Source organism: Lonchura striata, chromosome 2, assembly GCF_046129695.1.
Source record: "Lonchura striata isolate bLonStr1 chromosome 2, bLonStr1.mat, whole genome shotgun sequence".
Lineage (NCBI taxonomy): Eukaryota > Metazoa > Chordata > Aves > Passeriformes > Estrildidae > Lonchura > Lonchura striata.
In genome coordinates this window covers 43,879,446-43,893,140 of record NC_134604.1, presented here as the reverse complement: position 1 = coordinate 43,893,140, position 13,695 = coordinate 43,879,446, and the positions used below count along the sequence as shown (strand labels likewise).

Sequence of the window (13,695 nt, the reverse complement as noted above, 5' to 3'; positions counted from 1 at the left end):
TGGCAAGAGGGTTGGCATTAAAGGTCCCCTCCAACCCCACTGATTCTATGGTTCTGTGATGGTATTTTCTTTCCATCAAAATGCTGATTAAAGGACTGTTCCGAAAGTTAGTTTGAGGGCCTGTGTGTGGAACTTGTTAGAAATCTGTGGGTCTGTGCTGCCCTTTTTCTGACTCCTAGTACATTGTGGCACAGAGAAGATGGCTTCTCTTTACCTGTGTCTCATCTCTGCCTGGCTGCCACTGGGCATGTTGTACCACGGCAGGTCAAATGTGAGTCACCTTGGAGAGTGTTCTCACTGAGTTGTAGGTACCAAAACTTTAGTCAGGCCTTCTCACCTTGCATATCTTTTAGTTGCATCAAAACTGTTTTTTTTTCACTTACATTTAATCCTAGAAATCCAGTATGAATAGGACCATTTTTTTTTTCAAGATGGTGAAAATGAGCTATCAATGAGAATGAGATATCAATTTGATATCAATTGATATCAATGAGATATGAATGAGCTATCAATGTAGACTATTGTTTCAAAAAGGGAAGAAGGTAGAAAAGTGAGTGATTATGCAGCAATGCTGCAACATAAAATTGCAAAACAGCATACAACAAAATACAGAATTGTTGGTATTTTTTATCTGCATTATTGTACTTGGTATACAACCTGCTGTTAATGTGCTGAACAAATTCAGTGCTTGATTCAGAGAATTTGCAGTGGAAGCAACAGTCTCGACACAGTTACAGGTGAAGGAAGTAGAAATGGCAAGAAAATATATGTTTGAATGAGATGCAGTTATAATTCAAAAATGAGTGGCTAAAATTAGTGATGATCACGCTAGGAACAATTTTATATTACAGGCTTGGAAAATGACGTGAAAAGATAAAATGAATGTCCATGGGGCAATTTGAAAAGTTGATTTCAAACTATACCTTCTGGCATAGTTGGAAGCTTGAAAACAGGGAAGAAGTCAAAAAATGACACTGTTGACACAGTGGCCAGAAGAGGCTGCAATTACAAAATACTCAAAGGGGCAAAATTATTCAGAGTTTCTTAACATGATCTGTGAGATTTAAGATAAAATCCTTGTGGTGTCCAAATCAAAAAGTAGTGATCTGATGCATCCATATAAAACTTTTCTTAAATATAATTTGTATGAGTATATATTTATTCTGTATAAATAAGGCGATTCATCATAAACTCAAAATGTATTTGTATTTGACTTTATATTCTATTAAATGTTTCTATTTGAACACACTGTGCTGCTGTGCACTTTATTAATACTGCTGTTAATATTTCTATTATCTAAGAATAAGTGTTTTTCCAAAGTAGATGATTTTGCAGTCAGTATGAAAACAACAGAATTTTCAATTATATGAAACTACTGGCATTTCTCATCACATATTTGTTTCTACCACGGCCCCTGATGGAAATTGTGATATAAGTTTTATAAAGCATGCATTTCCTTGAAACATATCCAATACTTACAAGCTTTCATTTTACAGTAAAGATTATGCATCATAAAGTGTCATCAGTATTCAAATAACAATCACACTTCAGAATACCTATTATTGGTTACAGACACTTCCCTTCAAGCCTGTAATCTACCTAAGTAAGAATCAGAGTCTAAAATAAGTGAAATAAGTGCAGGGTGTGATGTTTGTTGCTTAGCAGCAGCAGTGAGCCTGGGGCAGCCTTGCTCCAGTTACACCTGGGCAGAGCTCTGCTAGGTATGAAACAACACCTTTAACAAAGGTGGACTTTGCATTTTTTGAATCTGAAACATCACTTCTGTTTGAAATATCCTGTTCTCTTGATTCAGACAAGTCTTTAGATGCAAGGATCACAGATCCCCATGTGCTTTGAATCACTCAGCATTGTGAAATTAAATCACTGGAATAGCATTGGTAAAAGTTCCAGTGAAAAATATGGAAACTGGAGAGGAAGTTGAGCATCCCAGACTAGTCCCTGTATAAACATATGGACTGGAATAGGAAAAGAAGTTTCATTAACTCATCTACATTATCCTGAATTGAATAGAATTACCCTATTTTCCAAAGTCAGGAAGGAAGCACAGTAAGATTTATGAGGCTCTTCAGCACAGGAGAGAAATCAAATTTTTTTTAGGTGTTTTTTTTTTTTTTTGTTTCAGCCTTTAATAATGATTTTTATGAGATATTAAGATAATAAACCTACATTTATCTTGTTTTCTTAGTAGTGTTGCAACGTAATGCTTTGGGATTTCTAAGAAGTTATCAAAAGCAGGTAAACATAGTTGTTGCTGTTTGTCAAGTAACTCTTATTTAAGAATGATTTTTTTTTTTTCTGTTCTTTTTACCTCTAGTCTTTTGCAGCATGTATTTCTCTTGTGGAGAATGTGCTTCTGGCACTCAGTGCTGGGTATGGATATTTTCAATTATCACATGCTGAGCAATGCATCTGGGACCTGAGCTTAGGCAAAGATGAACAGCCTGTATCCCACATCTTTATCTTGATTTAGGAGAGAAGGCAGCCCAAGTGTACCTCCTTATTGAGCTGGGCCAGGTCATTGTGTTCACCTGCATAAATTGCTTCTCAGCCTTTAAAATTGATTAAAACCAATGTAGCTTTTTAATAGTTCTTTCACAGAAAGGTGTATGAAAGAAATTTTATGTAATTAAGAAGTATTGCTATACTTCCCTCTTTACACAGATTTTAAATTAAAATTAAGCTTTTCTTTAAGGTCCTTATTGATTTTTATTTTTATCTTTTTTTTTTTCCTACAGGTTGTATCTGTTTATATGTATTGCTTCTCCTACAGGTTATAGCAATATCTACATCTATATTTTTCTGCTTCATATGGTCAAAACAATGGGCTTGCTCTCCCAGAGTATTTTCAGATTATTTCAGGTTTTATTTCTCAGCATCCTTTAAAAAACCTATTTTTATGTTGGTCAATTGTATGTATGTTTTCAAGAGATATTGGTGGATAGAGACTTTAGTTTTGGGCAGATTGGGAATACAACTTATTAATGGGCACAAAAAATTATTGCTAGTCTAATTTTAGAAGCATAGTCAAAATGCACTGTTTTTTCTTGGGTTTCTGCTCCCTGTGCCACCTGCCTCTGTGAGGCTGCACCTCCATAGTCACTGTGTTTTGTGATGGGTGGTCCTTGGGCCTCTGGTGTCTGTCTGTGCTGTGCTTTGTGACACTATTTTTGTTCAGGGTTCACTTTTATTCAAGGTCTATTCTACACAGGATAGCTGTGCTAGATCACTGTTCAGTAGTTAACAGTGTATGTTACCCCACAGTTTCACACAGCTGATCTAAAGCTGTGTTTAGGGAAAAGTCATCTGTTGGCTACACAGCTGTTAAAACTACAAAAAGCTCAAACCTGCAAAAATCCAGGCAGGTCTTGAGGCCAGCACTGTTACATCAGTGTAAAGCCTGAGGCCTTTTAGTAGGAAACCTGTGCATTGAGCCTCTGATGTCCCAAACAGAAGCAGAAAACCAGTATTCTTTTTGCTTAGGTGAGTGAGAAAAAAAATGTTGAAGGACAGAGATTGACACTTACCAGGCTGAGCTGCATGTGGTCTGCACCATATTCCATTAAAAATCATGACTGGCTCTTCCATAACCTTTCCACAGTTGACCTGTATGAAGAAGAAACACCAATACAATAACTTCCAGAGTTTAAAAAGTAATAAATGCGATGTCCACTTAATTAGGTAGAGATGTAGTCAGGGTTTTATTTCCAGTCCCTTATGCACAGTCCCTTAGCATGCACAGAAACTGAGGGAGAAATTCAAACCCACTAAAGCTTAGAACCAAGCACACTGATTTTTAGCATTACAATAGTAAATTCATATGTTTATACAGAGTACTTTAAGAGCAGCCTTCCAAAATTTCTCATGAGTGCAGTAATAGTTTATTATCTGTATTCATATGGAAACAAATGAGCTGGTTTATGTTATCAAGAGGATGCCCAGTTGGCGAAACAAGCAACACTTCTTGCCACAGAGGAAGGGAGTAGCAGTCCAACAGGAGAGTTTTCCCATAGCCTGTTTGGAAAGCCATTTTTAAAATTAGATTTTCCTAATTATACTGATTAATGGGCTGATGTGAACAAGGTTAGCTAAAGGTTTTACAATACTTTTAGAGTTAGGGCAGAAAGAACCTTTTTCTTTTGTTGATATCTCTCCCTGTGATAGGATTTATGGAAGATTGACCTGGCCAATGATGCATACTATGTTTAGGAGTGCAGGCATAGTCTCCTTGTAGAGGATTGTATTCCTCTTAGAACTTTGTTCAATTTTGGTCTATACAGACCAATTTTCCTAAAGAAAAGTTCACATTGAAGTTTAGTTCTGAGTGGGTGCTTTTGTGCTCTGATTCAGCAATCCAGTGAAAAATTCAGAAGTCTGACATCTCTGAGAGATGAAGGGAAAAATTGTAGGCATGGAGGGAGTTAAGAATCATCATGGGAAACATGCACTCAGTATAGAGGGCTTTGTAACAATTCTGCAATAGCAAGTCTCTGTTAGCTCAAATGGGAGAGATGAGCAATTTCTTACCTCAAATTAGAGGGGTGGGCCATAAGAACCATATGAAGTTTAATAAGGGAAAGTGCCAGATTCTGCAAGTGGAACCAGGCAACCCTGCTTGTATGTACAGACTGGGGAATGAGATGCTGCAGAGAAGCACTGTGGAAAGGGACCTGGGCAAGCTGAACATGACCAGCTGTGCCCTGGCAGCCAGGAGGGCCAGCCCTGTCCTGGGGGGCACCAGGCACAGCCTGGCCAGCCGGGCAAGGGAGGGGATTGTCCTGCTCTGCTCTGGGGCAGCCTCACCTCCAGTGCTGGGGGCAGTTATATATAAAAAAAGACCATATAAAAAAGACATTAAAGTATTAGAGAGTGTCCAAAGGAGGGTGAAGGATCTGGAGGGGAAGCCATATGAGAAATGGCTGAGGTCACTTTGTTCCACCTGGAGAAGACTGAGGGGAGACATCATTGCAGTCTGCAACTTCCTCATGAGGGGAAGCAGAGATGCAGGCTCTGATCTCTTCAGTCTTGTGACTGAAATCAAGAAAAAGGCACAAAGCTGAGCTGGGAGAGATTTAGGTTGGATATCAGGAAAAGATGCTACACCCAGAGGGTGGTTGGAGGACTGGAAAAGGTTCCCCAGTGAAGTGGTCACAGCACCGAGCCTGAGAGAGTTCAGGAAGCATTTGAAAACTCTCAGGGTCATGGTGTGATGCGTGGGGATGATCCTGTGCAGGGCCAGGAGTTGGACTTGATATTCATGATGGGTCCCTTCCAACTCAGCATATTCAGTGATTCTATGGTTTTCTGAATATAGAAACATTGATGAAGATGTTACTGTTTCTTGCCAAGAAAATTTGAAATATAATTTCTGTATCATTTAATCTATGAGAGGAAAGAGCTACAGCTTTTAAAAGCTTCCTCAAGATTCCCACTAAGTATGATCCAAATTTTCATTCACACAAGGGAAGGGAAGGGAGGGGAAGAGGAGGGAAGGGGAGGGGAAGGGAAGAGAACCTCCTGAATTTTTTTCTTAAATTAATTAACTGAAAAGAAAAAAAAATAGGTTAATTCGCAGACACTATCTCTTTTTGTCTGAAATCAAGAACATTCCCACCAAGGAAGGGACAGAACAAGAATTTTAAAAACTCTGAAAGATTTCAGGTTAGGAGGAGAAGGTGTCAAAGTTAACTGCAAATCACTGCTTAAGAAATTCTTCCTCCCCTTGAACATGAACGAAGAAGACAAGCTGAGGGCAGACCTAATTCCAGGCAATTTATAGGAATGCCTGAGTACCCTGACCCTCACAATTTGAGCTCTGAATTGTAAATTATAAATCCAACTACTTGAGTGGAACCCAGAATTTTGAACCTGTGAAAAACTGACTATAAAAATATCCTTTGCAATAGTGCCCTGAGGGGAAATTCACAGAAGTGATTCAGAAAATACAGCTAAGATAAGTGCTTTGGGATATTTTCAGACTAGTTGTTATATGAATATTCCTGAACTGTGGAGGTTGTGTAACTTCAGTTTAAGCTCTCTGAATATGGGACAATCTGGGGACATTTTTTATACAGTTAAAACTGCAACATAATTTCCTGAAGGTGAAGGATAAGGTTGTGCTCTCAGGGTAGATTGTTCTTTCAGGTTTTCACAACTGGCAGCCTGTCTTGTTCACAAAGGAGTGCTCTGAGAACAGTCCACGAGGGGGGGAAACCAACCTGAACTGGGTGCCAGCACCCAGGAAATGTTCCAGAGCAGAAGGTTTTACACTGGATCTTCTCCTGAACCAGAGAGGAAGTGCAAAGAATGGATTGCATGGGACAGAGTGGCTTGGTTGGCACCCAGTGTTGGCCCACCACAGTGTGGCTCAGCGCGCATCCCTGAGGATGTGCACTATTCACCTGCTTGGCACAAGAATATTTTGGTGTTCTTTGTACCCATAAAAAGGAATTCAGTGAACTTAAAAATGGCCGTGGCCATCAACTGCTATTGATTTCTTTTTAAAATCACAGAAGGCATAAAAGTAAGAGGGAAAATTTTGCAGAAAAATATCCTCACTGATATGCACTGAGAATTTGCAGATAACTTGCTTCTTTAGTATATACAAAAAGATGTAAGAAATCAGAAGCAATTTCTGAATTACGATCTCATTCTCAGACTGGGAAGCCAAGTGTCAGGACCAACATATTATTTAAAGAATTTGAAGAACCTGTTCTTTAGGAGAAAGTTAATGAGGTAATTTTCATCATGATGAAAATCTTTTTAATAGTACTAATCTATGAGCCAGAATTTTTTTTTTCTCTTAGAAGTAGTAAAGTAAGTAGGATAGAATGTAATCATAAGTAACTTCCATTAACATTTGGTAACAAAGGTTTCCTACCATGCTTGCTTAAGAGCTGAAATGTTATCCCAATGAAGGTCAGCTGGACAATTTCTGAGGGGTAGAGTCTGATTCAAGCATCTAATACAGGCATGTGGAGTCTATCATAAGCCACACCAGTGGAGGAATCTTCAAAAGACAAATTGTCTATCAGTCCTGGAGCATTTAATTGTAACCAAGCTGCAATTCACAAAACAAGTGAAAATAAGATGGGTAATTAATATCTTGCACTTTTTATTTCTATGAGGAAATACTATAAAACAATCAACTAATCTTAGTGCCAGCCCTGACCTTAATCAAAGAATATAGGTATATTTTATCATTTTGGATTGTGTAACGGTCATTAAAATTACATAATGTTAGACTCTGATGAGGAAACCATCGATTTTTAGGAAGGCCAGATGTTCCATAGTGAATAGCCAGTGTGGGGAAGAGAGGCTATAGTGAAAGCTTACAGATTAGCTCAGAAAGTTTTAAGACTTCAGCTGTTACATACAGAAATCTAATTTGGGAAGCTGTGAAGAGTTATTTCAGTACATTAAGCCTGTATTAAGCACCAAATATTTACTGCAAACATTGCAGAGATTATAAGAGAAGCTTCTCTGTAAAGGCCTCTACAAGCATTCCTGCAGTTTAGAAAAGATTGCAGTATTTTGATCATAAAATTGACCTTCTGAACCTTCAAACCACATGCAAAATAAAGTTCTCCACAGAAGTTCAAAGGCAAAAACTTTATTGGCTTTATAACCAAGTGATTATTTAAAAGCTGGAAAGAAAATGTCTTTATATGTCAATGAGCTTACACAGAACGTCTCATGCAAAATTCATGAAAAATACTCTGTGGAGAAAGTGCCATTGCATATAGTGATAACCCTGCAAAATTCTCCTGGCAAGAGGATTCATTCATTCATTTGCTTTCCAGAAAGCAACTTTGCAGGCATTAAATAATCTACCTATTACAAAATTCCGTGGAAACTTATAACGTTCTTCCCAATTATGTTTTTGAACTTCAAACTGATTGAGAGAAAGAATAAATATTGTTGGAGGGAAAAAAGGAAGAGTGCTTTTGTATATCCAGCTGTGCTCAGAATTTACCATTGTCTCAAAACTGCTTTTTTCAATGCTGCAAGGGATTGAATACCACCAATTTAATTTACTTTGGAAACAAAAAGAAAATGTCTAGAGTTACTTCCTTTATTTTACAAGTCCAGCTAGTTCTGGGGAAGATACTTGATAAAGATGCCCTAAATTTTCAGGTCTAACCAGACAGGGATTTCTCCACCATGACTAAGATGGCAAATGGCAGCAGACAGCATAGTGGGGTCTGTGGTGTTGTTCCAGCTGAGCAGGCATGCCAGGAGATGGCTTTGTGGGTCCAGGGGACCTGGATCTCTTTCTGACCCAACCAAATAGATTAAACCCATGGGTACTGCTGATGAATAGTGTCAGATTTGATTCTGCTGTTGAAGTTGGATTTGCTGTATTTGAACCCAATTTATGAAAATCAGTACTACTGAGTACTGAAAGTAGTACTGAGTAGTACTGAATACTGAGTACTACAGTAGTACTGAAAGAAGGGCACAAGCTGACCTCCCTGCTTTTATCTGGGAGAGCTCCCAAGCACTGCCACCTTCACGCCTGCCTTTCATCAGGAAACCTGGTGGCAGCCATCACTCTGAAATGTTGATTTCTGCCAGACTGACCAAAGTGTTTTAATTAAGCCAAATGATACATTCTGGACAACTTTCATTATGAATTTGGTTCTCTTTCTGGTATTCTGAATGCTGACACTGATTTTCAGATAATGTCTTTTTGAGCCATCCCTTCAGCTGATCTCAGTCAACAGAGCTCCTTGAAGTTAATGATGATAAGTTCATATAGATCAGCTGAGGATCCTAACTTAGAATTTCTCTATATGCTACTTAGTACTGTAAACTCATTTTTTACTTTGTTGCACATAGGACCCACCTTTTCAAAGAGGCATTTCTGGAATATGTTTTACAGCATTTTATATCACTATTTGTTTTGTTTTTCTCCAGGCTTTTGAAAAAGGAAGAAAATTTTATTTTTATCCCTCGTTCCCGTGAAGAGCTTCCAGAAAACTTTCCAAAGGAAATTCCTGGGATCTGTTACTTCCTGGAGGTCAGAAGTGGTCAGAAGCCACCAAAACCTTCCATCACATCTGCCAGAGTGAGAAAGGTCTCTTACAACATCGGCACCATGTTCCTCCGGGAGACCAGCCTATGAGGCCTGCTGCAGATCAAAGACTTGTCAAAAAAGCACAAGCCCAGAACTGGGTCATGGCAGGGGAGTTGGAGGTTCTTTGTGTTTCACTGCCTTCTTCTGAACAGGCAGTAAAAAGCTCCATGTAATGTCAGGCAATAATCATTTTAAAAGGTGGGTAACTGCTGTCAGTAAACAAAGTGGAGATAGGGAAAAAATATTAAACAATGTACTTCCACTTCCAGAGGAATTTCTTTCATAAACTTCAGTCTGGCCCCTCTATGGCAAACAAAACAACAAAACAAAACCCCAACTCTCAGATTAGAGGTTGGTCTTGTTTTGTGCAGAAAGGATGATGGTTCTCTGTAGATTTGCACCAGCTAAGCAGAATTGAGAGTCAGTTCTGATTATGCATTCCTATATTTAATGTGTTCTTCAGTAAGGTAATGATGTTTTTTAACTTTATGAACAAGCATTTCATACATATACTGTAGAGCTATTGTAACCTTCGTGGCAGGAGGAATTATGACTCAATACAAATATTGTAGGAATTTTACCTATTTTTATACATATTTCACTTTCTGGATAATTACATTCCACATACTGTAAGCTGAGTGAGCTTAGATATCTTTTCAGAAGAAGTTACTGTATATTTCATACATTCTACCTATCAAACCTTATTGTTATACAAGTGGGAAGAAGGCATTTCTTGAGTTTTTTGGCAACAACAACAAAAAAATCAGTATTTACAGAATAAACCCCACTTTGATAAATCACTTTATCTGGTTTTTATGCTAAAGCTTTAGATGAGCACTGTCTTCTTATATAAAATAATATTCAGTATTTGTCCTACAGTGTTGTATTGTCCAGTCCTTCCAGGGCAACGTAAACAAAGTGCAGAAGATCAATGTGTAGACAGACAGAAAATTTCTCTTCCATGGGACTTGTTTTCCCTCTAAATTATCAGCCACACTGATTTTCAGTAGGAGCCCTGAACTTCTCTAAAAATTTGATCTTGCGAAAACTTATTCTGAGGAATTCCAACAGACACTGGAAGTTCTCTGGATGCTGGTTTTCCAAATTACTAATAAGACTTGTGCTTCTAGTCCAGATTGCTTGTTGAAAATCCATTCTGTTAATAATGATTGCTCATTTGGAAACTTCCTCTATTGTTGGATTGGCTGAAGGTCCTCTGCTTTCTCTAATTAAGATCAAAAATCACCAAAAAGGGAAAGGCAGTACTTTTCCAGGTTTAGTGCAAATGGCAGTTCAAGATTTTTGTTAGTCCAAGACAATTTAAAAAAAAAACCCAACAAACCAAACAAAAAAGGCCAATTCTTTGGTTTGAAAATTAATACACTATTATTGTCTTCAATTAATCCAGTTCAAGCAAGATGTGTATCTGGAACATTTTCAGGCATTGTTTATTTCTCAGGTTTTCTTTTTCACAAGTAGTGGTGGTCAGTTTTCCTGTGTGGGTGTGCTGCCTTTGGATCATACTGGGGTGGTGATGTTGTTGTGAGCTTGCAGATTGTTAGTTAAAATCTGTGCTGTGATTCCAAAGTGGCTTAGCTGTATGTGGGCCTTTAATCACTTTAATCAAAGATAAGACTCAGCAGCAGCTAGTAGGCATAAGATACTCTGCATTTCTCTAATTCAGAACAGAAATTAGTTTGCTTCTGGATTTAGTAGTCATAACATGAGGCACCTCTTGAAAATAAGTAAATAATTTTCACCACATTTCAAGATTATCCAGCTGGATCTTTCTGTGAAGGGAATAACAGTTCTCTATTTCTCCCCTTTGACCTGTGGCCCCTGTGAGTTAGCATGGCTCTGCTAGACTGTGCTGAATATGTTTCAAGATTCCTTTCCTGGATGAGAAAGGACTATTTGAACCTTTACCAACTTCAGCATGCGGACAATGTCTAAACTTATTATGCAGGGGTGAATTCTTCCTTGTCTGAGGAGGGTAGATGCATGGGAATTAGCATTAGAAACCAATTTTAATGCAAATTCCCTCACTTTCTAGTGGGATACTGATGTTAAAGACCTCTTCCATTGGTATTAGAACATTCTTGGGATTGGAGGAGTTATTTTTTTATCTACCTTGATAAACAGCATATGGAATTCTGTGGCCTATCTGAAAAATTACTTTAAAAAAGAGTTCAAGCTTGAGATTGTGAAATTTCCATCCAAATTACAGTTCTGAGAATTTCCTGCGCAGGATGTCAAGTTTTAGCCTATAGCCACTAGTTTGCACATAGACAGGATGTAGCATGCATTTTTTTTTACCCTGGGAACATCAGTAAGATGTGTAAGAATCATAAATGGATCAAAGTTCATGTTTCACCACTGAAAGAGGAATACCACTTCCCAGCTAATAAATCCATCGTTCGGATGTCATTACTTAGTTCCCTAGAGTGAATTTTTTTCAAATAGCCATTAGTAGATTTAGATTTCAGTCTGACTTCTCTGGCACATCTTCATTGTTCAGTAGTTGCTGATGTCAGTCTCAACCTATCTGGCCAAGCTTTTTCTCTTCTCACCACCCACAGTCCTATGTGAAGAGTACAAATTTAGAGGTTTAGATCTAAAGCTTGTAGTTCAACAACTTGTCTCTTAGAGTTGCTAATAAGAAATGTCTAGGTTAATTCTGCACCTGGAATAGAAACATTGGAAATGTTTCCATTGGAAACATTGGAAACAATGGAAACATTTTCATAGCGAATGATGGATAAATGCTAATTTTACTAGCAAATTGGAGAAGCAGTCAAAACCAGTTTGTATCACCATCCTCATGCTCTCAGAGACTTTTTGTTGCATAAGGATATTTAAAATCAGAGAGATCTGTGTGAGAACTTAAAATTGGTATCACCACAAATACATTGGCAGTGTTTGTAAATAAATCATCTAGCTCCCAAAATTAGGATACACTGACAGTATAAAAATATACAGTCTTTACTTTTCATAAGCTTATGTAAAGGTAACATACCTAGAACTGCAGTGCAGATGCTAGGTATGTTGTGTTATGATGGGGGATGATAATGAAAAAAGCGTGGGCTCTCTTGGGACATTTTTCTATGTCAATGTGAGGAAAAAACAAATTCTCAGCACTTTCTAAATTAGTAGCTGCATCTGGTGCCTTTCATGTTAGGTCACAAGCTTATTTTGTTGGGCACCTTTACAAAGTTAAATGAAACTTATTCTCAGGACTGTTGTTGTCATGTCAATTAGCTGGCAGTCAGACTCAACATTTCTCCAAAAACACTTACTTTTAGTGATAGGGAAAAGGTTCTCGTTTTCCTGGCATTGTCGTCTTATATAGAAAGGTTCTCAGAATTGTGTACCTTGAGATGATGAGGTGGAGAGGTTAGAGGTGCTGAAATAGTTACAGAAATCATACACACTAGTTGGAATTTTCTTTCAACATTTTCCTTCCTATAAAAGAGATGATGTCTGGTGCTTCTGGGTAAGAATTTACGTTCTTGTGTTTCTTCACGTAGCTTCAAGAAGCCACATCTGCTGTCTTGAGTTTCTGTGCAGAACAAATCTACCCTCTCTGAAGAGAGAGGGAGGAGATCTATTTTGTATTGCATGTGCAAGGCAAAGGGAAGGTGATATGAGGACTCCCCTAGCTGGGTTCATCAGTCTCTTTGTGTCCAGTTGCTTGTACAAAAATCAGGAGGCCAGAGTAAAAAGAGTCCACAGTCATTTCTCCAGAATACTTTTTACAGATCTTGTGTCGGATTTTTCCATCTGCTTGAAGCTCCCCATCACACAGGCTTTTCTGTGATGCAGTTCATAGAGATCATGAACTCAGAGCAAAAAGGAAATAGTGATGAAATTGTAGGGTGGTGGATAAATTTTCTTCTGCATCCCTCTGGTAAAATTTGCCATTCAAAGACAAAAGCCTCTGCATGGGAGAATTGCTACTAAGCCAGGACTCTCAAAGTGTGGTTTTCTTGCAGGATCCCAAAGGATATTTCATTTTTACATCCAGAGAGCCAATAGTCATTAACTGCGATTGTGGTTTTGGCCTCTCTGCTCATTCCCACATTCACTTTCAGATCTGAGTCTGTTTTGAAGCCTGGAAACATGCCTCTGCAAACAGAAGACCAAAGCTCTTAAAACTTTAGAAATCTTGTATGGGAATTACCTGTTTTGAAGGAATCCTTGTGATTGAGTCATTAGCAGTCCATGGCAGCTCATGTGTGTACATGGGCTGTTTCACAGTGCTATCTCCTCCTGTGCTCACAGTGTTCTCTACCAAGCCCAACATCAGGATTTGGCATGTTTAACATCTATCTTCCATTTTTTCCTGGATAAAGCAAGCAGTGCAAACCACAATATGCTGCATGCATTTAAAGGTATCAGCACTGCACTAAAATGTAAGCTCTGATAACCAATTTCACATTGTATATTTCTTGGTCTGAATAGATCCTTCTCTCAGGCAATTAAAAAATGAATGGAAACAAAATTAGCACCCAAAACCGCTGTATTGAATTGTAAATGAGTCTAAGACCTGCATTGGTTGTTGGGGCAAGATCAATTGCTGGATAGCTTTCTGATTCTTG

The 13,695-nt window shown here is 38.2% G+C and overlaps 1 protein-coding gene across 1 annotated transcript in view; it reads left to right on the top strand.

Moving 5' to 3' along the window:
• GUCY1A2 (guanylate cyclase 1 soluble subunit alpha 2) overlaps positions 1-13,382 on the top strand; it is a 136,294-nt gene extending 122,912 nt beyond the window's left edge. Inside the window, exon 8 of the mRNA XM_021529359.2 lies at positions 8,938-13,382. Within this exon, the coding sequence (XP_021385034.1) occupies positions 8,938-9,145 (208 nt within the window). The 3' untranslated portion in view covers positions 9,146-13,382. The remainder of the gene's footprint in view (positions 1-8,937) is intronic.
• The last annotated feature ends 313 nt before the right edge of the window (positions 13,383-13,695 follow it).